At 42.2% G+C, this 27,735-nt stretch overlaps 1 protein-coding gene across 1 annotated transcript; it reads left to right on the top strand.

Annotated features, from left to right (window-relative positions):
* Positions 1 to 27,213, top strand: LOC118229883 (C-1-tetrahydrofolate synthase, cytoplasmic-like). Its single transcript, XM_035422369.1, has 28 exons — positions 1 to 728; positions 847 to 931; positions 1,762 to 1,821; positions 2,264 to 2,317; positions 2,894 to 3,030; positions 4,077 to 4,177; positions 4,389 to 4,525; positions 4,953 to 5,064; positions 5,326 to 5,453; positions 6,136 to 6,233; positions 6,938 to 7,111; positions 10,110 to 10,246; positions 10,602 to 10,648; positions 11,065 to 11,172; positions 11,296 to 11,370; positions 16,007 to 16,109; positions 16,527 to 16,582; positions 16,983 to 17,117; positions 17,439 to 17,507; positions 18,802 to 18,913; positions 19,298 to 19,437; positions 20,063 to 20,104; positions 20,623 to 20,723; positions 21,287 to 21,464; positions 22,034 to 22,141; positions 23,101 to 23,253; positions 24,414 to 24,513; positions 25,182 to 27,213. Exons 1-27 carry the CDS (start codon positions 631 to 633, stop codon positions 24,501 to 24,503), a joined length of 2,838 nt encoding a protein of 945 aa, XP_035278260.1. The 5' UTR covers positions 1 to 630; the 3' UTR covers positions 24,504 to 24,513; positions 25,182 to 27,213.
* The last annotated feature ends 522 nt before the right edge of the window (positions 27,214 to 27,735 follow it).

Here is a 27,735-nt window from a genome sequence, read left to right as displayed (position 1 = left end):
CCGAGCGGGAACCCTCCCACCCTCTCAGTGCCAGAGTGCACCCTCGTGCTGCTCCGGAGAAGAAAAACAGACTCGGGTTACACGTTTCCTCCCTCTAGCCCTCGGTCACCCCGCCGTCTGATTGGTCGAGGCGGAACCTCTCCCCTGGGTGCTGGTTAACCCCTCCTCCGAGTAAATTTGGCCCAGCGCTTCACTGGCTGGCCTTGACGGCGCATTTTCCAGTCAAGCTGATTCAGATTTGCGCCGGAGCGAGCAGGATAAGGCAGAAAAGAGTCTGGCACGATAAGGTGCAGACGGAATCCTGCACAGCTGTGCTAACAAGGTTGTAAATCAGCGATGGTGGGAGGGGCAGCCAGGCTTGGCTGGCAGGAGGTTCGACTGCACTCTGGATACGCCTCCAATGGACAGTCATACTCGTACCCAGATCCACCCGCCAGCTGTATCAGGATTCCTCATCGAGGTCACTGCTGCCTGCTGAGCTGTGCTTTCTCGGTCCTGCAGAACAGCCATTGCACTTCTGAGTGAAGGGGAGCTCTTTCAGTTCCCTCCACTGCACCCTCTCTTTCTGTCTCTGTCTCTCTCTATCTCTCTCTCTCTCTCACCAAAGGAACCAGTGCCAGGCATTCAGCCATGTATTCCGCGGTCACCCTGACCCTCAGGCATGCACCCAGGAGCTGGACGCCAGGAAGGGCCATCGGCACCGTCATCTCAGGAAACAAGACTTCCCAGTAAGGACTAACCGCACAAGGATTCCCGCCTTCAGAGCGCTGACCTCCTGGCTTAACCCCCCTGTTCCCACCAGCGTTTTTGGCCCTACGGCTGACCGGCGTGCGCTTGTGTCCCCAGACAGGTGCGGGAGAGGCTCAAGAGGGACGTGGAGAAGATGGGGGCGCAGTTTCCCAGGTTCCGTCCGGGCCTGGTGGTGCTGCAGGTGTGTCTGTCGCATGCCTTCCCACGCGGTGCAAAGTACTGATTAAAATGGACTTTGGTGGAATATTTTTAACTCTGATAGGTGAATTCCACTTTCTACCTCTACTATGATTGGTGGTGGGAAACAGGCTGGATATTGCTGTTGAGCTGAGAGCAAAAATTTTTAGACGATGCCTGCAAGTGCAGAAATGCACACAAACATACACAACTGTGTGTAGATCTTAGGATCGGTGTAGGACTGTGGCTCTCATTGTGTGTATCACAAACCAGCCACCGGGTCATTTACAAGACTGGTAGTACCATGAAGCAGTAAAAGTCAGCAAGTGTTAAATTATCGACAGTGAAATATTAACAGTGCACTTGAAATGTTCACCAAATCTGTGATATTGACTCAGTCGTTCAGTCGTGCTAATGCTAGAGATCCACCGACTACACACAGTCACAGGGCCATTCAGAGGTCTGAGTGCTCATGTAGCATTTGGTATACTGTAGAGCAGGGGTGTCCAGTCTTATCTGAAAAGGGCTGGTGTGGGTGCAGGTTTACATTTTAGCCCACTATTACGACACCTGATTCAAATAAATAATGGATCAAGATCTTCAATCAAATAGAATAAGGTGTCTTAGTGCTAGGCTAAAACAAAAACCATGTAATATTGGACACCCCTGCTGTAGAGAGATCAGTAGGTAATGTGTCAGGGATTTGAGCCAGTAGTTCAGCAGGTTGAATGAATGGGTCAGTGGGCTTCGATCTTGCATTGCTGGTTGTGCTACAGAATTATCAGAAGGCCTTGTTGAGCACCAGAAGGCGATGTTTCTCCTCGTGTTTTCCAGGTGGGAGACAGAGAAGACTCCAACCTCTACATCAGCATGAAGTTGAAAGCTGCAGCTCAGGTATTGATGTACCACAAGATCCCAATAAAGCCTTGCTTTGTCTTTATCAGCAGGAATGCCACTCAATTAGAGACATCTAGCATCGATCCTTCTATTATGGTTATTGAGAATCTATCTTTATCTTCTGTTAAACATGGCTTAATCTAAGATCTTTCTCTGATTGGACAGGGGCATATTGGTACAGTATCCATAATAGCATATACGTAAATGCTAACGGATAAAATGCTTTATGTAACAGCGTCTCATACCATCCTGCAGTGTACTGTACCCTCTTCCTGTATGTCAGCAGCTGTGCTCTTCCCACGCCAATGCTGTTTGATAGCCTTTCTTTGTCATTGAGTCTGCAGGTGTACTTTCATTACAGTTTGGAATAGTTATGGATACTGGCTAAACTGGTTTTGAAACATTTCACTGCTGTTTTTTAATTTTTTTTTTTTTAAAGATTGGGATCAACGCCAACCACATTAGGCTGCCAAAGACTGCAACAGAAGCTGAGGTGGGTGATACATAGTGACTGTGCATTCAAAGAACAGAGAATAGTCCTGCATGGTATATTAGAGCAATGGTTCCCAAAGGAGCGGGGGGGAGGGGCGGGGGGGGGGGGGGGGGGGGGGGGGGGCGTGTTTTTGGGTAGTTATAGAATGCCATCATGAACTGGAGAGGAAGAGGGTGGAACTGCAAATTGCAATCGCGGACCAGAGGGGTGGAGGGGCTGGAGGTGGGGGTTGAATTGGGTTATTGTGATCCTGGGGGTGGATGGAATCACAGACTAGATGGGTTGCTTGGCCCCTTCCAGTGATTGGGAACCTGAAAGCTTTTCCCATTCCCTCCCACAGCCCCAAGCAATTTTCAAATGGACCAATAGCAGCAGGATCATGCCACCTTGCGTTCATTTACCAGGCCCTCATTGCGACTGCCTGCCCACCTTAGCGCTGATTTGCAAAACCGTTGTGGGCCAAAGGTTTTGCAGATGGCAGGCTGGTAGCGGGCAGCCTGTATACACTACTCGCTAACTTGCGGGGTCTTCAAGAACACAGGAACTAAAATGTTCCCCCTGTCTCGTTTGCCACAGGTTCTACGGAGCATCAAGGCAGTAAACGAGGACCCCGCCGTCCACGGACTCATTGTCCAGCTGCCCCTGGACTCCATCCACCCAATAGACACCGAGAAGGTCACTAACGCCGTGGCACCAGGGAAGGATGTGGATGGGTAAGAACCCAAGTCGTTCGCTGACCAACAGACTGATTTAAACAGCGTTCTTCTTTACAAACCCATCCCAATGTTTTATTCATTAACCACTCCAAACTAGTGTGGCATTGATTGCATACACTCAGATTCCAGGGAGTTTATATGCCCATGACAGGTTGCCAACATAAACACCCAAAGAAAATAAATGATCCCGGTTTCCTGGTTGACAGTCATGTAGATGGCACTCTACCCCTAAGATACAATCATTGTTGGTTTATCAATCGTTACCAATTAATAACATACAGACAAACACAGAGGAGGAGGGGGTGGGGGGATTTTCCTAACTTTTACTCTATCTCACATTCACAGCGATAATCCCGCCCCCCCCACCCGGCCCCCCACCCCCACCCCCCTCCCTCAAGTGCTTACTATTTGGAGGCTCAGGCCAAGTTTTCCCGCTACTCTGTGAAGCATCTGTGACAATTTTCTGTAAACATGCAAATAAAATTGATTTCATTTGATTTGATAGCTTGGGTCCACCCATTTCCAGAGCCTACGTCTAGAGCTGAGGTTTCCCTCAGTCAAGCAATGTTCATTGAATGATAAATATTTTGATTCAAACGCCCACCAATGTCATCGCTGAGAGCGTTGTATCAGCTCTAAAGTACCTCATAATGATAGTGAAAACAAACTTTGTACAATATTAATTAGATCATCTGCATTTTGAGCCAGTGTAAAAAAAAAACTGGAAGCACCATATTTGGAAAATGTACACATTAAGATTTAAACATGTGGTGTATTCCTGACAGTAGTTTCGTGTATCAGATTTTTTGTTTACTTGCTTAGACATGTGGTCATTTGGCACTCGTAGTACTGTCGATCTGAATTACGGATTTTCGGTGATTCCAATGGCAAACCTCCCAGATTGCAATTATGTTTGGGATGAGGGAATGGTCTGAACTAGACTGAGGGAGAGAGTAATGAAGGCATGCCCCCCCTCCAATTTTGTCTGTGAATATGTGTCTGTGTGAGCATCCATGTGAAACTGTGTCTGTGTATTTCCCCAGTTTGACCAGTATAAATGCAGGGAAGCTCGCTCGTGGGGACCTTGGAGACTGCTTCATTCCCTGCACGCCCAATGGCTGCATGGAGCTCATCAGACAGACAGGTGCTTTAGCCAATAGAACTCCTGCATCCCCGGGTCTCTCCACAGCTAGTAAAAATGTATATCATTATGTACAAATATACCAATGTCACCCTTCACGGTGACACAAAGTAACCTTGTGAGTAAGAACATTGAGTTCATACATAAAAATTCTGACAGAGCGATTTGAAACTGCACTGCAATGGGTTTCTGTGGTGTGTCTCTCTGTACACAGGCACGTCGGTGGCCGGGAAGAGAGCTGTGGTTATTGGCCGAAGCAAAATTGTGGGGGCGCCAATGCACGATCTGCTGCTGTGGAGCCACGCGACGGTGACCACCTGCCACTCGAAGACGGCGGATCTCCCCGCCGAGGTAAGACCCCGCCCCTCCGGCTGCTCGCTGAAAAAGATCACCGGCTGCTGATCCTCCAGTTAACCAATAGCATATCTATTGAAGCTTTCATGAAATATTGGAAAATATGTCTTGAAATGTGATTACCCAGTTACAAGAATGCATTGTAAACCTTAGACCTTACTCAATTGTAACTCCTAGGCCTAACTAACTTTTCACCAAGCGCTAGCAGTTTTTCTAATAAGTGTTTATTAAATGCAGCAAGCACTGACTCTGTGCCATGTTGCAGGCATTGAAATAAATGTAACAACTACTTTAATTTCCTGCCATAGCAGTTTGATGAAGTCAGAGCTTTGGTTTGTAAAGAATTAACCAGATATGTGCCAATCATGCCTGGTTCCCAAACAGGCATTCATTAAAGCCAATCACAACTCTGCATTATTTCCAGGTGGGCCGGGCAGACATATTGGTGGTGGGGGCAGGAAAGGCAGAGATGGTGAAGGGAGAGTGGGTGAAGAAGGGGGCGGTGGTCATCGACTGCGGCATCAATCACATTCCAGGTGTGCACTACGAGAGCCCTCCTCTCCTTGGAGGAGCTGGTGCTTTTGTTTTGGGTGGGGGGGGGATTAAAATCAGGGGACATACTGTACCAATGTGGCTTTTACACTATGTGATGACTGATGGACATTAATATGCAGCGGAGGTAAGAATGAATGGCAGATAGTTACCTAGGGAAGCACTGCTGCAGCCTTTGTGTGGCAGTAAAAAGCAGGTGATTTGTCTGTTAGTTAAACCCCGCCTCTTTGGCCCCGCCCTCACAGACAGCAGCAAAGCCAGTGGGAAGCGAGTGGTGGGGGACGTACACTACCTCTCTGCCAAGGAGCGGGCAGGATTCATCACACCTGTACCTGGGGGTGTTGGGCCCATGACTGTTGCTATGCTCATGGAGGTACCCTATCTTCTGCCAGGAAATTTAAAATGCAAATCTGCCATTAACTGACTAATGGTGACAGGGCTGTGCTTTGGATTTTACTGAAAGGTGAATATTCCTGTGTTCCTCTTTATTTGTGGAGCTCTTGCAGGCGTACCATTTTAAGCTAGTTAGCTTCGAATTTCATGTGGACCACTTTAAACTTTCAAAAAAGATTTAATTATATCTGTATCCAAGTTAAGTTTGTTTATCATTCCATTTAGCTCTTGCCTAAAGTTTTGCATTTTATAGAGTGATGAGTAGTGATGAAATTGAGAACAGTACACTTGCAAAATATTACTTGGTTCATTTTTCAAAATGGGTAGACTGTCTCATAGTTTGAATACTAAGCAATAGGTTTTTGACTTCATTTGAATTCCAAACCATGGAATGTTGGCTCCCCAGCAAAAAAAGATGACTGTAAAATTGAAAAATTCATTTTATTTTTCCTGCCCAGGCTTGCTGCTTCTTTCCATAAGTCATGGGCCAGAATGCTCAGATGAGTTATGTTGTATTTTAGGTTTAAACTGGTTTAGCACATCATGTTTAAAATAGAAATGCTTTCGTTTTTTTTCTGTGCAATTTTTAGATGGGTGTGCTTTGTTTTGCCTGTTGTTATTATATTTATATATTATTGTTTTTGGACTCATCTTATTTTTAGAATACAGTGGAGAGTGCCAAACGTTTCCTCCAGAGCTACAAGCCAGGAAAGTGGAACATTACCTACACCAATATAAAGAAGGAGACACCAGTACCGAGGTACATACTGTACCAGCGAGCCTTTGACATTGTGGTCTCACACCTCTTATTTTCAATTTTGGGCTCATTTGTACTGAAACTCAAATGTAGTATGGTTTCTTCTTTAGTTTTTGTTTTTCTATACTTGAGATTGAAAGTATTAGATGTAATTATGAATATCAATATCTCTGCACTTCATTCATTCAAGATGGCAAATCTGAGAAATATGCCTTTATTTTAAAGTTATATTTCAAAATTATTTCACAATGTAAAACGGTATGGTTATAGTTTATAGCCTAGCTTCACAAGCAGTGCATGGCAAGGCTGTAAATGACTGTGCAGCTCAGTCAGTAACAACGAAAGAGTCTAGGACAATCTGCAGTTTGCAATATGTTCTTATGGAGGAAGCATATGTTTGATTGCCCTCTCCTGAACTGATGGAGGACATTGGAGTAATTGGATGGGCATATGAAAATGATGCACTGTGCCAAATTAGCAGACAATTAAAAAGACTACGGAAGAAATTGTTCCAAAAGTCAAGGGAAGCAACATATTTATTAGGTTTCCTTATTAGGTTTCCTAATAAATAAAACAGTTTAACAGAATGCTGTTAAACTGTGATGAAAATTTGCAAGAAATGCCGTGCGTCTCAGTGATATTGACATTTGTTGACATTGAAGTGCTGACTGTTATGTCATGTTGGCACCTTTCTGTCCGTCCCTTAGTGACACTGTGATCTCACACTCCTGCTCACCCAAGCCTATAACCCAACTGGCCAAGGAAATCGGTCTCTTGTCTACAGAGGTGGATCTATATGGAGAGTCTAAGGCCAAGGTGTGCTTGGATGTCGTCAAGCGTCTTCAAAAAAATCCAGATGGGAAATATGTAATAGTTACAGGGTAAGACCCCCTACCCCTCATGATTACGTTGAGCATAAACAAACGTGTGCACATTTTACAGTAATTTACTGTAAAACATGAAGAGTAAATTACTGTCAGCACTACTGTAATTACAGTAATTAAAAAGTTAATTGCTGTATTTTTTTTACAGCCAAATGAGATTCAACTGAGATGTTAAATGTTTAGTCAAATTTATTTGAAATAACAGTAAAAATATTTTTTACAGTATTCTACTGCACAGTTTACTGTAATATATTGTAAATTGTGTTGTAGATTTACAATCATATGTTATAAAATATAATGCTTTAAATTACAGTAATGTAAGTAGCCTTGTGATTTTTAATTTAATTGTCTAACCTGCTTATTTCTGGTTGGGGTCATGTGGCTAGAGCCTACCCCGCCCGGTATTCATTGGCCGACAGCCAGGAATACACCCTGGACACATTGCCAATCCATTGGAGGCCACACACATCATTCACGCATGCACCCGTACCTACAGACAATTTTGATCAACAGTTAGCCAAGCCTGCATGTCTTTGCACTATGGAAGGAATCCAGAGTACCCAGAGGAAACTCACGTGGGGCACAGGGAAAGCATGCAAACGCCACACAGACAGGCCTTAGCCATGAGACAACGTTGCTATCCACTGCACTGTCCTCTAACTTTGAGACTATTGCACAAATATGGTTGCAATCAAACCATAACAAATAACCCACTTTCAAATTTCTTCAGCTATTCAACAGTCAGACATAGTTATTAGTCTGCAATTCTGTATGCACTGCAGGGAAATGCCTGTATTAATCAATGAAAAGACACTAGAAAGACAAGTTTACTATCATGAAAATAGGCCTACTGCCACAATTACTTGGAGGAACAGGAGACTGTAGCTAATTATAAAGAAAGACTAAAAATCTTCTACACAATTCATTAACAATATATTTAAATGCATGTGCAACTTTAGTATTCCCCATTTTTAAGAGTTCACTGGCAACAAATGCCAGTGATGTTGGAATACTGAAAGCTATATAAATAGATAAGTAACAAACGCCACTTTGAAGAATATGGTGATAATAATGTACATCCATACATATGACATTTCCTTACACATTGAGGAAAGGGAGTGAAATGAGGAGTAAAAAAGTAAGAAGGTTAAATTATCTGTTACACCAGTGGATAGGAAGCTGTCCAGGAGGGTTTTATAATGTACATTGGCACATATGACATCTTACACTCTGTGGAAGGGGAGTGAAAAATGTCCAAGGCATATACAGTGAGCTCCAGAATTATTGGCACCCTTGATAAATATGCACAAAAAATGTTTAAAAAATTTGCTAAACTGAAAATGAATACAATTATTGACATAAGCTTTATTTTCCAACATGTGTAAACTAGTGTGCTTGATTAATGATTCATTGGAATCAACCAAAGTCTTACATTTTTTAATAAAAAAAATATTTCCCCAAAAAACACAGGTTCCACAATTATGGCACCCCTGGTTTAATACTTTGTGAAAACACCCCTGGCAAAGATGACAGCCACAAGTCTTTTCCTATAATTTGTGATAAGTTTAGAGAACACATTTGGATTTTTGACCATTGCTCCATGTAGAACTTTTCAGAATCATTGATATCTTTAGGTTTGTGCTTATGGACCCCCCTCTTCAGTTCAGACCACAGGTTTTTGATGGAATTTAAGTCTGGAGACTGAGATGGCCATTGGAAAACATGGATGTTGATTTCACTGAAGCATTTCTGTTTAGATTTTGATGTATGCTTGGAGTCATTGTCCTGATGGACAATCTACCTATGACCAAGTCCTAGCTACTTAGCAGAGACAAAATTTGCTGCCAGTATTTCCTGGTACTTTGTTGAATTCATTGTGCCATTGATCTAAAATAGTGCCCCGGGACCACTGCCAACAAAACATCTCCAAAATATCAATGACCCACCTCCACATTTGACCGTGGGTATGAGGTCTTTTTTGTACCCATTACCAGACTTGTGACGGTAAATTACCATCGTTCTCTTCTGAATTGACAGTTATTTGGCTTTTCCCATGCTGATGGATGACAAAGGGATTTTTTATGCTTGTTACCTCATTTTTATTCTCTATTGAAACTGGAAGTGATGGAATGACACAATATAGTTCCTTTAGACTGAGATTAACTAAATTAAGTAAAATTGTATTGCCAATTTCATTTTGTTTGATTTTACTTACAATAATTGTTAGGGGTGCCAATAATTATGGCACCTATGGTTTTCAGAAAAAAATTAATTACTTAATAAAAAAACATATATATATATATATATTGTATATATATATCTATATATATATATATATATATATATATATATATATATATATATATATATACAATGCCCTCTGAAATGATTACTAAGCTTGATAACGATGAGCAAAAAAGCATTGTGTGTGTGTGTGTGTGTGTATATATACTGTCCACAAAATTACTGTTTTACAATAGCCGTCTCACATCTGAAGACTTGAACTTGATCAAAATTTGTGGTTTCCCTTGAAGAGGGCCGTCCACAAGCACAGACCAAACATTTCTCTCTATGGAGGAATGGTCCTCAAGGATCCTCTCTAACATGCTCACTAATCTCATCCTTGCAAAGGGAGGGTAAAAAGGTATTTTGACTTTTTTGGGCAATAAAATTACTTTTTAAAATTATTGTATTCACGATTTTCCATTTTTAGCACACAATATTGCTGATTACCTGTGTTTTTTTATATTTTGTTAGCCTTTCTTGCTCAGGGATGTCATTCATTTTGGAAGGCACTTTATGCCCATTCAGAGTTGTGTAGAGGGTCTGATATGGCTTAGACTCTAAAGCTGAGTTAAGACACAGTCTGAAAAGTCAAGCTCTTATTAGCGATAAGTAGGCAATGTTTCATCTGATGAACTATTCTCTGGATTCAGGAATCAGGAGACAACTTGAGCAGAATTCTGAGCCTTGATATCTCTGTGTGCTCCACCAGGATCACACCCACGCTCCTGGGGGAGGGGAAGAGGACAACTGCACTAGGACTGGCACAGGCATTGGGGGCACATCACAATGTTAATGCCCTCGCCTGCATGCGCCAGCCCAGCCCGGGCCCAGACTTTGGGATTCGAGGTAATTGTGTGCATGGGCGTGGTCTGTGTTGAGATGAGAAACAAGTTGAAAAAGAATATTGGACATATTGCATACATTATATATGATATATATTTCCATTGACAGTCACACCGATAAAATCTTACACTGCACTGAATGGGATATGTATGGGTCATTAAGTAAGTATGGTCCTTAAGGGGCTCAAGAACCTGTAATTGACAAACTGATCCATAAAATGATGAGGTCAGCCAGCATTCACATGGGTAAGTGTATGAGAAACTGAAAAAATTTGTCTAGCCATGGTCACTGAAGAACAGCTTTCAACTAGACAGAAACAGGAAACCTGAAACCTGGTGTATTTCCAATCATTCCTTAGGAGGTGTTATTGGAGGTGGATATTCCCAGGCTATTCCAATGGAAGAGGTGAGAAGAGGCTGTTCTTTAGTATTCACAAATTGAATGGGGAGCATTGTCAAAGCAAGATAAACAAATTTCAGGTCACAGAGAGCTTGACGCATGTCAGGTTTTGCTACAACTTCTCCTCCAGAGCATTTAAATCTTAAACTTTATGCAGTTTGCAGTCTGATAAAACTGCCCTTTAGAGCTGCGAACTGCACAAGCCATCCAATTTTTAATTTGTAAAGACTGGGAAATGCATTAGTGCAAATGGAGCTAATTAAGCAATTATTCATTAGCTGCTAATTAATTTATGAATTAATTAATATGGCAATTCATTCAGGGTAATTGCTTGAAAGAAAAAAATTAGTGTGTGCACCAGCACACCAGTTTGGTGTCCCTGACCCAAACAAATTAAAATCTTTTCTGGTTTTGGGATCCAGGTCAACCTCCACCTCAGTGGGGACATCCAGGCCGTCCTTGCTGCCAGCCGCCTGGTGGCCAACGCCGTGGATGCCCGCCTGTTTCAAGAGTCTGTGCTGACCGACAGGGTATGCATTATAGGACTGTGGATTACTGAAGATGACAAGGGTCATTGAAATCAATTTTCACCCTTATTTGTTGCACTGTGAGCATGCCTTGAGCCCTCTGCCCTCTCTCACACACACACACAGGCTCTGTGTGACCAACTGGTTCCACAGGACAAGGATCAGAGGAAGTTCTCCCCCACCCAGCTCAGGACACTGAAGGTAAATTATCACCACCCTGAACGAACCCACTTGCAACAAAAATCCCAAGCCCAAGTTTTCTACAATACGATACATTTATTGTGGCATTTGGTCCAGTGGAGAAGTTCTCGGCCACATTTACCGGTGGAGAGGAACACACTGTTAAGCACCTGGGCTGATTAATTAACACAAACCAGGTGCATGTGTTCTCTCCACCAGAAGGCTAAGACCAGTCTGCTTTATGTCGGACTGCCACACTCCTCGACCACCAGAATTCAGCCAAAGGCTAATTCGGCTTGCACCGAGACCACACATTCCAGGGTTTTGGCACCATTTTAGACTCTCACTGTGTGACACCCCTAGGAGGGAGATAGGGCAGTTCCAGGTGTGCACTGTAATTTGCCATATGGAGAGAGAGTGCACCCATACCAACACAAAAAAAATAAACATCTTCACCCTTCTCTCTCTCACAGCTTCCCGGCAAGAACAATAAACTAACACAAACTCCTCCAGCTCCTCCGCTTTTTTAGCAGTATTTTCTTTCTTTACGCAGAAACAAAAATTCTTACACAAACTCAATCTCTCAACACGGGCTCCTCGTCTCAGCCCCATACTGCGTAGAGCAGGGGTGGCCGGCCCTGGTCCTGGGGAGCCACAGGGTCTGCTGGTTTTTGTTTTCACCTTAAATACAGCAACCACTAAGACTGAAGAAACCAGGTGAGGTGAGTTAACTGTGTAATCAACTGCTATAATTAATCAATTAAGTGCAGAGTAAAAACTAAAACCAGCAGACCCTGTGGCTCTCCAGGACCTGGGTTGGCCACCCCTGGTGTAGAGTAACATACCTTTAAGCACCTGGGCTGATTAGTTAACACAACTCAGGTGCGTCTGTTCTCTCCACTGATAGGCGTGGCAGAGACAAATTCGATTCTCTGAAACACCGATTGCCACATATGATTAATTTTAATAACTGTATTCAATATATAAATGCATATTTATTTAATGTATTTAAAAAGATAGCACTTTTAAACCTTAGACCACTCTGAAAAATTCTAATTAATGCCATTTATCTGCGCAGTAACTCTTTGTTTGGGGGTGGTTGGACTATATAAACTAAACACAAAGAAAAAAAAGAAACAATATTATAGCACTTAACAGAACCATATTGTATTTTTTAAACAAGTCAGTGTTTTGTGTTTCCTCCCTTAGAATGCAAAACTGAAGTAATTCACTTTGGTAGACTGTCGTGTAGTCCTGTGATAAAATCTTTAAAGCTTCAAAGTTTCTTTGAGGATTTGCCATAACACTTCTTTTGAACACTTCTCCTTTTCCCTGTCCAAGTGATCCACAGCTTCAATTTTGTTGAGGTCAGGTCCCTCAGGAGGACAATCTAATACTGTCAGTGTGGCGTCTGCAGACTTCCACTCCGAGTAGATTATAATTGTGTTTGCAGAGTGTTTGGAGTCATTACCGTGCTGAAAGATTTTGCTAATCCGTTGTTTTCCTAAAGGTAAACAACATGATGAATGATGGGTCTCATCCCATGCTTTATGCACATCCTCTATCAAGTATTGCAATCTCTTCTGCTTGTCCTCTTTCCACCCAGAATGGTTTTCTTGCTGCAATATGCCCCTATTTTTTGAACGGCTTCTTCTCACGGTTGAAACTGTGCTTTGGTACCATATGACTACGGCCACCAGTTTATGTCCACCATGTCAACTACAGGGATTAACACTTGTTTTTTAATAGTTATCCTCTAGGGATCCCCATAGGCACACCAGCAGCTCAGTCTGATGACTAATTGTACAATTGAGTTTATAATTGAGACATTTATTTAAAAAAAAAAAAAAAAAAACTATTAGTTGAACTAGTATGATAGAGTTAGGAAAGTGAGCGGGAAGTTTAAATGCTATGAAAAGCATGTCTTTGAACCAATGGTCCTCACTCCTTGTCGTGGAGAGCCACAGGCTCTGCTGGCTTTTGTTGTCTCTCAGAACATGAGTAGCGAAGCAATTGATCAATTAAAGCAGTTTTTTTTACACAGTTAAGTCAGCTCACCTGGTTTCTTGGATCTGAATCGATGCTTAATCTTAAGGATAAAACAGAAACCACCTGACTGTGTGGCTCTCCAGGCCCCGGACTGGGTATCAGTAAAAAGAAAAATGCATCCACATAAAGCAGGAGTATCCAATCTTAACTGAAATTGGTTAGTGTGGCAGTAGCTTTTTATTGTAGCTGGGCACTGTGACACTTGATTCTACTTAAAGTCTTGATTGAAGGCCATGATTAGGTAATTAGTTCAATGTTATATAACTGCTCTAATTTTCAATTTGGGCATTTCCCACTGCTTCTAACAAAGCCTATCATGCTGCTGTACAACATTTAAAAATACTGCAGCATGTTCACAGGAGTAAGTAATCAAACTGAATTTAACATGTGAGTGTCACTTGTAAGCATCGCTGTCAATCATCATCTGTGCTTAATTAAAGCAATTACTTCATCTTAGATCATCGAGGTGGTGCAAATTGGATAATTGTTTACGAGGGGGCTTGACAAATCACCACACGCTGAGCAAGCCCTTCGCTGGATTTATTTCTGTCTTTCAAGAAAATGGCATTTTACAAGTACTGTTCACCAGATGCAAACAGCTTTTTGGGTCTTCCATTGCATTTTCTGTCTTTGTCTCAGCCAGTTCATTCAAATTTATTTGACAGCTGGAACACCACATCTTGAAAATCTGGTTAGGCGAGCTATTGGTTGCTTCAAATTGCCTTGTTTATGCGGTTCATTTTATGGCTGTTAAACTGTGTTAGCTTAACTGTTTCCAAAGTTGTCCTTGTGGCACCCCAGATATTCCCCGTATTTGTTAAATTTCACTGTCAGCACACTTGGTTCAGCTAATAAATACTTAATTGAGTGGAATCACATGTGCTGGTGGCAGAATTTAACAATTTCATGGAAGGGTGGGGGGGCCTCGAGGCAAGGTTTGGGAATCAACATGTGTTCTTCTAGCCATCTCACAAGATATCGATAATTTTTGGAAAACAGAATAAATTCTTGTTGCATTTTATTGCATTGATGTTTATTTGTATTTATTCATAGTGTTTTCAGCGCAAATAAAAACCTACCGCCAGTAACTTTAAAACTTTAAACATCATTTTCTCAGGTGGTTTAAGAGTTCTATTAATTTATCAATGCTGAAACCCATTAGACAAGTACTATGTTTTTTAAAATCCAATTAAACAACCTCAATATTCCAACACATATTCAAACCAAAGGAGGTGAAATAATTAGATTTGCACCCAATACAACAACAATCATTATATCTAATACACCCAGTCAAACTTTATTTACACAGTTCAGCTAGTACATGTGATCATTATCATAACTCAAGTGTATTCCAGAGGGGTGTGACTTCCCTTGTGTGTATTCCATGCTAGGTTCCTGTTGTCTAATAGGATGGGTTAGAAAGTCTGGTGAAGGCAGGCTACATGTATCCAATGTTTCCCAGTGCCTGAGATACTGTTAATGTAAAGGACTAATTTAACACAAAGAAACACGCAATACGGACGGAGTGTGGCACAGTGGGTAAGGAACTGGGCTTGTAACCGAAAGGTCGCAGGTTCAATTCCCGGGTAAGGACACTTAACCGGAATTGCTTCAGTATATATCCAGCTGTATAAATGGATGCAATGTAAAATGCTATGTAAAAGTTGTGTAAGTCGCTCTGGATAAGAGTGTCTGCTAAATGCCTGTAATGTAATGGAGCAGATTATTTCATCTTCTGTGTATGCAATGTGGCCCAACAATAACCAGTAACTGATGTCCACCCATTTTGGAGAACATCCCACACCATCACACCTCCCCCGAAAAGCCTGCCCACTTGCAAGCGTTGTGCTTGGAGGGTACCTCTCCCCACGCGTGCATTACGTTCTCCACCTGCCACTCCTTCTGCACACAGCAGAAGGAGTTGCTAGTTTTTGGCCGGTTTCTGCTGGAATATTTGTACTTGCCTACACCTTGGAGTTGCTATCTTAGTGTACTGTACGTGAGCACACGACACCGTAGTACACAACCGAGGCCGTTCCTGTGCTCTGAGATACAAGAGGCTGTCAGATAAACAAGCCTTACAAACGGCTGATGACACCCCTGATTGTTATTGGCTGTGAAATACTCAGTAGTTTGTAACTGCAGGCATGATATTGTGGATGACCACCCGCCAAACTATGTGTTCTGGCTCTGCTCTCAACGGCCATTTTTCTTCTTCTTTGAGGCAGTCCAAATATTGATTGTCCAATTTCCCTCTGAAAATTAATAAAGCATCTGTCTGCTTGTCTGTCTGTCTGCCTGTCCGACTGTCTGTCTTTCTCTGTCTCCCTCTCCCTGTCTCTCTTGCAATCTCTCATTATATATGTTTGAAGTCATAATTATTGCAGGTTTTCTCTGTAGTTTACTACCCCCACAGGTCCAGAAAGAACACGCAAATCATTTGCATGTCTACAAACCCTTCAGCACACGTGACTGAGATGAGAATGTAAGAAACATGGGATGACAGATGGCCAGTGTGTTGTCAGCCACATCATTTTCATCATTCCGTATGCTGTTGTTGTTTTCTTTTGCCTTCTGGTTGGGTTCCACTTCTCTCTCCCTCTTTTAGAGATTGGGGATTGACAAGACTGACCCAGCGACACTGACAGAACAAGAGATCACCCGATTGGTCCGGCTGAACATCGATCCTGATGCCAGCGTTTGGGAAAGAGGTATACCATCCCTGTTCTAAGTAACCCATGCAAGGAAATTTCTATATGCGGTTTTATCACGTCTGGTGTGTGGCTTGTATATCTAATGATGCACATCTACTATACTTGTGTTTTGCACCATTACTGTTTTGCTGGTGCATTTGCATTAGTGTTTTGAAGTTCTCACATTGCGTTGTGGTTTCACCAAGTAACACCAGCACAGAGTTGCCTCTATACCAGCGAAGCTATTATTTGGACAAGCCACGTGATTTCACTCTGCCACACAGGTGTGTCACCATGTGTTAATGTAATCCTGACTGACACATGGCTTCCTCAGGAGATTGAAATTTGCAACTTTTTTTGGAGAAATATTTGGGTAAAGAGGCCAAGTGAAACTTCCTTCAGAACTTTTGAGTTTACAGTCTATTTTTATTTCAGGACTGGATACCAATAACCAGAGCCAGTCTCTGATGGAAACAAGATTGGCCAGGATGGTGAGTGGTGAAGGAGAAAAATACTGGATGTAAGAGTATTTTCAGATGATGGCCACAACGTCACCCTACAAACTGCATTCATGTATTTATTTGGCATTTCAATATTTATGTATTACAGAGAGCAAAAACAAGTTTGAGGCAAGAGTGAAATATAAATAGCCATCTTCTAACAATGTAAAATGATGCACAGCATATCTTGTCATACAACGAAAATACTATCACAAATGCAGTTGTGAGTTCAGGAATAACAAATTGGCAGCCCCATTCAGAATGTGTAAGGATTAAATCTGTGACAATCAGATAGTTGTATATTGCAGTTTCCACTTACAGTACTGAAAAACATTTCCTTGCATGCAGACTTTGAAACTTTTGCAGAAGCAATGTCTGTTTTTTCCCCCAGTTCAATATTGCGGTGGCCAGTGAAATCATGGCCATTCTGGCCCTTTCCAGTGGCATGGATGACATGCAACAGCGTCTGGAGAAAATGGTGGTGGCTACCAACCGAAGTGGGGAGCCCATCACGACGGAGGACCTGGTCAGTGTACCTGAGCTGTCCACGTGTGTGCCTGTGTGTTTGAATGTGTAGTGTGTGTGTTTAAGTGTATGCGCAAGAGTACTGTGTGTTCATCTGCATGTGACTCATGTATCATACATTGAGTTCCACTCAGATGACGTTCTGGAAAAGATTATGTTGTTACGTTTACTGCTCATAATTACTGCTCTTAGTTCGTGTTAGGACTTGCTGAAATCTGTGGAAACCGGTTGGTTGAAAGGCTGAGAACGGCACGTGTCTCGCCCACTCGAGATGGAGTCCAGGTCCTCCTGAGATTTATCCGTGGTTTTTCTTCTCCGGCAGGGAGTGAGCAGAGCACTGGCTGCGTTGCTGCGAGACGCCATCAAGCCGAATTTGATCCAGACTTTGGAGGTGGGCGGAAACCAACAGGCAGTCTTAGACCGGGCTCCATGGGAGATGGGCTCCATATTCTTCCCCATGAAACGAAACACCAAACGCTAAAGTAGTGGCGCAATGTTCTCCCGCACGTCTGTTATTTCAGAAAGGGGATTATGGGAAAGGAGACAATGGAAGCGAGGCACTGAGGGTGGAGCATGATCACTCCAGCAGAGTCGCAAAGATCACCCATGAATCAGTGCTAATTACATCTTGCCGTGTGGGCAGATATCACTGGGGGAGTGCTCATTTTCCACATTTATTTATATCACATTTATACATTTATAAAAACATAGCAACTGCACTTCGTGACAGCACGACATGTGTAGGTGCTCAGTACAGTTAAAGCAAGCTACAGGTGCTCGGTACAGTTAAATAATGGTTGAATTCTAAGGATATACAGGAAAGCCCCACTCTTTATGGAACCACCAAAACCCTTCAATTTTGTAACACATTTGATCTCTCCATGTTTTTGTCCACTACCTGTACATTAGACATTTTATTTTCACATGTAACATATCAAGCAGAAATGTGTATATTATTTTTTTTCCTATATAAATCTTACATATAAGTACATTTGAAAGATCCATGAATCCTTTAGATAATTAGTTTAGATTTTAATTCACAATACAGGGCCACACAAATGTAAAACGTTTAACGATGAAGCATGAACTGCCATAAATGGCTAAAAAGAATGATACCCATAGACACACATGTCCTACTGGTGTATTTTTGTACTGAGCACAATTGAAGCTTGCAGATAAGTCTCTTGACTTGCATTGCTGTTCTATGTGTACATGACTGAATGACTACCCTGACTTGTACTTTTAGAAACTAGCCTGTCACTAAAGGTCTTAGTTGTTTACTTGGAAAACGGGTGTGTTTAAAACTGATAAAATATCACATATGACTGCAAATTGGTCCTCAGTGTAAAATGAGACTTGAGATGGGGTTCATTCAGGCATAATTCAGTGATATGTTTATTAAATGCTGTATGAATATAATAATGCAAAACCTATTTAATCTCTTCAGTTTACTCGAAGTGAGATCTCTTAAGTGAAAGTGAAATGCAATGCAGACTGTGGTTAGATTGCCTATCTCTAAACTGAGGGCAGACTGATACTTGAGGACTGACGCATCATTAATCTGTCTGTGGACCGTGAGCGGTGATGCGCGTTACTGCGGTCCACGGGCTGCAGTTATGATGCTTATCGCAGCTGCAGAGTCTGCTGTCATCCCGCTCAATGACTAAAGCGACGCCTCTCCCCAGGGGACCCCCGTATTTGTTCACACAAACCCGTTTGCCGATATCGCCCATGGCAACCCCTCCGTTCTCGCCGACAAAATCGCCTTGAAGCTGGTGGGCCCAGAAGGATTTGTGGGTGAGTTCTTCGTTGATGGCCGACCGTCTCTTGTGTGCTTTATTCCCCATCGTCTCTCAAAGACATGTTTTTACAGAACAGAAATAGACCGGGTTATGTCTAATTTACAATATTTGCATATAAAATCTTGAAATTGATCTTTAGCCATTTTTTCAGGCACCTTGGCTTTTGCTGCAGAAATATAAAGGCACCTCATAAAGAATATTAAATACAAACTGAAACGCTTAATTCTGAATATGAGATTCAGATGATCGTAGTGACATTTGTACCTGATTGATTAAGAAATACACTATTTGAAGATCAAACGCGTGTTATTATCTTTTATCTATTATCTTGCTCGCGGTTAGTCCTGAGTCGACATGTGACCCACCTCTCCTCCCTCAGTCACGGAGGCCGGGTACGGTGCCGACATCGGCGCGGAGAAGTTTTTCGATATCAAGTGCCGCACCTCCGGACTGCAGCCGCAGGTCGCAGTCCTGGTTGCCACAGTCTGTGGGCTGAAGCTGCACGGAGGTGGTCCCACGGTGAGCGAGCAACCGGGGTTCCAAGAGGCTAGGGGGCGAGAACACTCCCACATTTTCTTTTTAAAATGTCACCTTTTGCAGAAGAACTGGAATATTTTCCAGATTATAAATGCCTTGCACCTCACACAAAGGTGCGTAACTTCACAGCGGAGGTGTGTAGTCTTAGCCCACAGGTGCGATGTCATGAATCATGCGACTATGTGTCTTATCTGTGCAAGTCAGTCTGTATGATGCCCAGAGCAGTCGTTCCCAACCTTTTTAAAAATATGCCATACAAATTTAATGGCAAATAGCAAACATGAGAGTGGGACATCAACAGAACGTTTAAAAGGTTAATATATTTTAAATACAATTAATTGCTTGCTTTGTGTTTTTTATTCAGCAGAATAAGTACTTATGTCTTGATGTTTTGTGATTGAGGCTTTCAATAATTTCCTATCATCGCAAGGCCCCCCTGGCACCATCCCAAGCCCCCCTTTTGAGCCCTGGTCCCCCTGCTGGAATGATTGCTCCAGACTGCGTTCAACCTCTTGCAGATATATTTATCACTAGAGAGAGTATAAAAATCTACACATGCATCTTTAACACTCTTATCTAACCAGCTACCTTTGCTGCTGTGGTACAGGTTCTTGCTGGGCAGCCTCACCCAAAGGAGTACAAAGAGGAGGTAATCTACAGACTGGTCGTTCCCCTCCTCACTGCACGACAGATCACTTCTTCTTCATCTCCACTTCATTCATCTTCCTTTTGTACTTCAAAGAGAACTGACAGATGAAAACAGCTTGTTGCCCAGTGTGTCCATCACTCTTCCATCTTCTACACGTCTATCACACGTAGATAACAGGAGGAAGCCCAGTGCCGACAGGTCTGTAGTGATAAATGGAAGGCAGTCAGACAGGTATTTGGGAAGAGAAGAGACATGTCTGTAGGTAAGGGAAGGGTACAGAACAGACAGGTCTGTTGATAGGGGAAGGGTACAGAACAGATGGGTCTGTAGATTGGGAGAGGGCACAGAACAGACAGGTCTGTGGATAGAAGCTGAGCACAGAACAGACAGGTGTGTTGATAATAAGCCTGGTTTGCAGATGAAAGGTGTGAAGAATTACAGACAGATCTGTATGAAGAGAGGGCAAATAACCTGAGAGTGTAGGATCCTGTGGTGAGGACTCATTTGTTGCCCTGTAGAATTTGCCTCTGCTGGAGAAAGGCTGCAGTCACCTTAAGAGGCAGGTGCAGAACTGCCAGGCCTTCGGGATTCCTGTGGTCGTGGCAGTCAACACCTTTGAGTGAGTGACCCCTACAAGACATCCCCACTCATTCCTTCTGTTGTGACAGCGCTACCAGCACCGGCCGTCCAAAGGCTTGTTAAGAGATGATTTGTGTTGCACCTGTAGTATTTATGGAACATTACAGTAGGTTTAAGACCGAGCTGCCAGACACTTCATCATTTCACATACGTCATCGTTACCTACAAAACACGTCAGCAGGTAAAATATGTGCAGCAGGTACACTAATACAGGGCTCACACTTTATATTCATCCGTTTACGCAAGCAAGCTATTTGATTCATATGCATTGATAAATATGCAAATGAAAATGCTTCCCTTAGGAAAACAAACCTGAAGCATTATAGTCACAAGCCCAACCTCACCACCTCCGCTACATCAAATGGCTGTAATACCTCGCCTGTTGTGCATTTGTTCTGAACCAAAGTTTTATGGGTGGGCTTATGGGCGAGGTGTGGTGGACATGGACTGAAGGGTGGTATGTTGGGGGTGGGGGGGTGGGATGTGTAATAGGTGGGGTGTGGCTTTGGTGGGAGGGGCCTGACGTTCTGCGTGCGACCGCAGGACGGACACAGAAGCAGAGCTGGACCTCGTTTGCCACGCAGCCAAATCGGCGGGGGCATTCGACGCCGTGCCCTGCTCCCCCCGGGCTGAAGGAGGCGCCGGGGCAGTGGAGCTTGGCGAGGCCGTGATAAGGGCAGCGGAGGAGCCCACCTCCCTCAGGTTCCTCTATGATGCCGAGGTAGGGGTCGTTTAAGGTGTACATGATTCAACCACACAACTGTTTTACTGCACATACACAAAGGTACTAGACTTCTCTCAGATATATCCTCAATGTGCATAATTTAAATTTGAAGTACATTTCCCTTGATTAAATCAAACTGTTGATGAATCCCGTCACTTTAAATATTTTATACATAGCCAAAGGCAGGAGTTCCTGCAGACACAGTGCACATCGTACTGTCGCTTCCTGTCGTCTCGCACACTTCCGAAGAAGGTGAAAGTACATTGCTTGATGGCAAGTTCAGTTATAGCATTATCTTTCAGTGCACTGATAATATATGCAAAGTCCAGGCAATTCAGGATTTGGGGAATTAAAATTTGTTCACATCTGTATTCAAAAGAAATGTTTTTGTGTCATGTAATTATGATTGTATTCACTGGGAGGCCCTTAGTTAAAAAAAAAATTGTTTCCCTGACCACATACCCTTGTATTTAAGCCTCCATGAAAGATTTTAGCATGGTGGCTCCACAAACCCCCTGCTTGGTGTGAACCTAGCCACTCACCCGGGTGTGACACGTCTCCCACAGCTGCCAATAGTGGACAAGATCAGAGTCGTTGCCATGGAGATGTACGGCGCCAAAGATGTGGAGCTTCTTCCAGAGGCCAAGCGCAAAGTGGAACTGTTCACTAACCGGGTGAGGTTTCGAGAGTGAAGGCATGCACTGGAAGGGGGGATGGGTGGGGCTGGGCAGTTATGAATGTGGGCAAATTTTGTTCGTCATTCGTACGTATCACACTGCCTTTGAAGGTAATGTTGATGGTAGGCAGGTTTGCATTCAGGAGAATTTGAATTCTCGCTGGGATGGTAAATGCACCTTGTTTGGATGGTGACTGGACTCGACGATCTCATTCTGGATAATGAGCTTTGTGGCCCCATAAATCCGCTTTCTCATGACAAGCACTAGACACCAAGTAAGGCAGCGACTACACATGAGAAGTGCTGACAGCTGTTGAAACTTTACATCATCCATCCAGGAAAGCAGTTGGTTTCGGAAAGCTGTAACAGGCGGTGATAGTAGTAGGTTGTCTGTGGTATGAGGCTAAATTGTGAATTACTTTGTGAAACTCCTGGGTTTATCCCAAAATGTCCTTCCTTGTTTACATCTGCCTGATTCATACAAAGCTGTGATGTGATTGGATGTCTAAAGGTCAGCTTCAAACAAGTTCAAAGTTCAAACGATTGGATTGAGGATCAGGAATTAATTTTGAGCTGTGCACTATGCCAGGCTTAGCGTTGCTGCCTCCATGGGAATTTAATGGTTTGATGCCATGTTGAGGGTTTTGATGCTGATTCTGTGCAAGCAGCATAGTGGAGAGTCAGGTGGTCAATAACTGACTCAAATCAGCAATTTTGCTCTTCATAGCCAAACACTATGTTTGGTTCAGACCAGTGAGCCCTTGATGGGGTGAAATAGTTCCAAGCATTCTGATGGGCCCATGAAGTTTTGCTCTCCCATCTGTTGAACAATACTCTGGAACAACTGCAACCGTCATACATTTTCCCATCTCACATTTCAAATTGGAGCTCTTTCTAAGAATCTGAAGTGTGGCGACCTTTGCACCTTTGTGGGCAACACAATGGTTTCTTGTTTAGGGCTACGGTAGTCTGCCCATCTGCATGGCCAAGACTCCCCTCTCACTGTCACATGACCCTGAGAAGAAGGGGGTGCCAGCTAGCTTCGTTCTGCCCATCCAGGACATTGGAGTCAACGTGGGAGCTGGATATCTCTATGTGCTGGTAAATGTGGTGAGTTGTGCCAGATTTTTGTCCTGTGTTAACTGAGGATAAAGCACTGCATGTTTCTCCAAGTGATTTCTATACAAGCTTGTCCAATCATTGCAGCATTGATTTAGCCCTAATATAAAATGAGAGGGATGGATAGTGAAGAATAGCTCCATTCCCATTCTTATTTCACAAACTCATATTGTGGAACTTACTAGAGGTCTCAAATATCATACAGTTTCAGATCCACATAGTCCTATGCTTTCTATTAAGGATTTAATTCAATATTTCTTTGTCATATGGCAGATACAATAAGTCTTTAATAAAGGAAGAAATTGCAAAATAACTCACAAACAGCTCATGAATAGATAAGAATCTGAGCGGCATAACCTGTTCTGACGCGGTAATACATCAGGAGTGAAAATAGTGCCATGGAAAACACAGATCCAGCGTCTTTAGAATCACATGGAGGACTTGAAGGTCGCCACCCCCACGCACTCCGAGCACAGAGGAAGAGCTAACTTGTCAGGAACATCCGTGAGGCATCAGGAGGTGTTGATTAAGCCGTGAGAAACTAAATTAACCATGGACCACAGGACTATTTTTAACTAGCTGCAACGGGTCGTGAGGCAGCACTGAATATGAATATGCAGAATAATTGATGTCAGCTGTCTCCGAGTTTATATTTTTACCGTTTGTTCCGTCTGTCTGTTCCAAAGGGTGCCTCTTAACAGGTATGCTTGACAGTATTTCTGGCTGAGTGACGTATTGCTTGTTTTGTTTCTGAAGGCTGAAATTTATTCCACAGAGGAAAAATAACGCATGTTAACATAAGAGTAAAATATAGAAATACTCAATCATTATTGAAAAAGCCATATATATCAATCCTTGTCATTTCCTTGTGGTGTTTTGTATTGTAGCTATTATTTATGTCTTTCTATATTTTATTCATTGGATTTAAATTACTTTCATAGACTTTCTATACACTTTTAATCAAACAATTCCTACCATGAGCTTTACCCAAGGCCATTTCCAATGGGCAGATCTTACATAAGCACATACAATAGCATATATTGAGACGAAGAACCTGAAGGGTACTACAACTAAAGCAGATTCCAGTGTGCTAAACTATACTCAATAAGACATATAAGTTACTGTTCCATGCTTTTGTATGCCTATCCCAGGAGCTTGTATTTCCAAGGGAACCTGAATGGCCCTGTTTCCATGACGTGGACCTGGATTCAGGGACCAGTCATGAAGACTGTCTCCTATGATTCAGATCTGGTAAGGACATCAGCTAACGGGTTTTCAATTTTAGCATAGTTGATAACAAATTCAAACATACACTTTTTGCCCTTGCCAGGTTCACTCATCGCCACAGGCCAACATTTTTGTGTGTCTGTGTGTACTGTAAAACAATTATTAATAGTTCTAGAGCAGTGGTTCTTAACCTGGGTTCGGTCGAACCCTAGGGGTTCGGTGAGTCGGTCTCAGGGGTTCGGTGGAGCCTCCGCCGCAGAGGTCCACCCCTCAGTCTAGTCTGCAGTTAGTTAGTTTTTTTACTAAAGAAGGGTTCGGTGAATGAGCATATGAAACTGGTGGGGTTCGGTGCCTCCAACAAGGTTAAGAACCACTGTTCTAGAGCAACAGGAGCAACATAACTATAACTATAATTACTGCATGAATGCATGAAAAAGCACCATACGGCTCTATGGGAAAAACTGCATACTTGATGAGACTTTGAAATAAATTCTGCTTGCTGCAATTTTAGCCTACGAGAAGACAGCTAGGCACAGCTAGATACTCCATTTATTTAGTGTATTGTAAGGACCACTTGCATTCTCTCTCTCTCTCTCTCTCTCTCTCTCACTCTCTCTCACTCTCTTTCTCTCTCTATCTATCTATCTATCTCTATCTCTCTTTCTCTCTCTCTCTCTCTCTCTCTGCTACAGCACAGAGTTGTCTGCATTAGAACCAGAGAGACTTCCTCCTCAACGACAGTGCTGTTCTTCTTTCATTGATACCTTCCTGCTGTGCTATACACTGTCTCTAGCCAACTCCCTGCATCCTCACTGTTGGGAACCGGAGACAGACTGGGACTCCATGTGATATCCACACTATATGCATGCCCTGCTATCGTTTTTCTACCATAGACTCTGCTGCCAAAATGCATCTATTCCTGAAGATGTAGATAAGAAAACTGACTACCCCACAGGGAGAAAAACATGCTGTTTGCTTGTGATCAGTTCTGACTATGTCTCTTAGGCAGAATATAGCAATTTCAGGTCAGGACTGGGCAGCAAACTTCCTTTCTTGAAGTGTCAATGTAATACTGTTTATCTTGTATAAAATAGAATAGGATAACTTTATTTTTCCTTGGGTGAACTTCAACTTCAAGTAGCTGGCATACAAAAAATTAAATAAACAATTTACATAAATTACAGTAAGAAATATATTTGCATAAATTGCATTTTCATATACCTATACTATATTACTATTACTACAAATGAGAAATAAAGAATTCTGTCAAGGACATTCTAGTAAAAAAAATATCATACATAAATTACATTGAACTAAAACACTGAACACAAAAATAAATTTCAGCCTATGCTAAATAAGAAAATTTAATTAGGCATTAAAATGACGGTGTGTTGCGTCATTGATGACGCAAACAGATGCTGGCACAAAACTGTTGAGTATTCGCCTTGTTTTAAAGGTTAGGGACCTAAGCCTCCGTCCCAATGGAAAGATCTGAAACAGATGATTCAGGAGAAGGACCATTATACTTTCTTGAATATGTATACTCTTCTCATATAGTTGTTTAATGGTCCTTTGTAGTCTTCCTGCAATTTTACTACTCTGTAATGTCACACTCTCCAGCTTAGTTTGTTGTTATTTAAGCTGCTAGGATGAAGGTCAGTGCTGATTTAATGATTGAATAATTTTATGAGAGAAGATATGGTCCTTCTGGGAATAAGGACTGACAGTCATTACCACAATACACAAAGGTACTCCTTCCTGCTCCTGACTAAGAATAGACCTCATAATTAAAATGAATAGTATCGTTACAAGCTCTGTGCTTCCTTGCTGACATATAGGCATTACCGTGATGTTTCACATTCAGCAGGGTCAAAGCTCTGATCCCACGTGCTTCTGCCTGCCTCCATATTCAGACAGTGTAATTAGACGCCACGCAGTTTCAGTGTAGCATGTGCTTATGTGATCCCTTAAATGTATCACTTAATCCTGATTTTCTGCTTACAGTTCATGTCTGGTTTATTCTTACTGAAGCACAGTTTTTTAAATACTAAAATGTTAACTCAGTTCAACAAGTTATTGCAACTTTTCTATAATGTCACAGTAGGGTCATGCGTAGTTATGGTAAATAACAAAACTGTAGCGCAATTTTGCAAACAAACCCACTAAACTGAAACTTTCCAGCTACATTGTAAATAGTTCCATACTTTATACCAAAGTAAAATGTCTTGAAAACATGTTTGTGACCTGACAAATTCAGGAAAGCAAGATTCCTACAAAAATGGTTCCAAACGCATTACTTGGCTGGGGGGGGGGGGAAGACTCTGGTGACTGGGAAGGGAATTGCATTGTGCTGCTGACATAGTTCACTTAGCCTTTTCAATTATTTGTTTTCTCAGTCATTGTCTGAATCAATAAAAAAAAGCCATTGTTGGGGTATAAGGCTTAAGTAACAACCAATGCAATAATTACCAGTGCTGTCTTTGTGTGCACTAAACTGCTGGTATTTCTCCAGTATATTAGCATCATGCCCAGGTCCTTAACAGCATGGGTGCAAATGTAACAAATTATATAATTGAGATATATTTTGCATCTTGCTAATGCGTTTTGGTATCTGTTTCTTTTTGAAATGGAAGTCATGTGTTTGGAGTTTGCCGATTTTGGTAATAATTAAAGCTGAAAAATCACAGGTCTAGAATTAATACGAATAAAGGCAGCATATTGTCATGTTGTAGTTCTGGTCTCTATACCAAGAAAGCACAACACATAGAAAAGGAATATCTTCTCACAGCATTAGAAAAAAAAATGATTTAACATTTATGTTACATATGTAGCTTGTGTATTTTCAGATTTGTCAGTAAAATCGTAAAATACTAACTAAAAGGTTTATTTAGCCTGTCTGCTAAATTTGAGGGGGAAGAAAAGATTCAATTTAGCCTCAATCAAAAATTCTGTATTTAGGATAAATATAAGAAGAAGAAAAAAAAATGTGATGTGTATTACTTTACATTTGGCACCTCATATTTTCAGATTAGATGCTTGATCAAATATAACCCTATGTTCCATTTAATGCATCTATAAAGTCCTGCCCCACTACCTTGGTTTGCATGTGCTGGCATGCCATGTGCCACCGAAAGGTCTCTGCATGGCCCTGCTTCAAACTCCCCTCACTGTGGAACTTCTTTTTTCCATGGAAAACTTGTGGATATATTCAAATTCCAAAAGGCATGACCATAAGGTAAATATAAA

Source organism: Anguilla anguilla, chromosome 6 (genome assembly GCF_013347855.1).
Source record: "Anguilla anguilla isolate fAngAng1 chromosome 6, fAngAng1.pri, whole genome shotgun sequence".
Lineage (NCBI taxonomy): Eukaryota > Metazoa > Chordata > Actinopteri > Anguilliformes > Anguillidae > Anguilla > Anguilla anguilla.
Note: the sequence above shows the minus strand (reverse complement) of the source record. Positions and strands in the feature narration are given on the sequence as shown.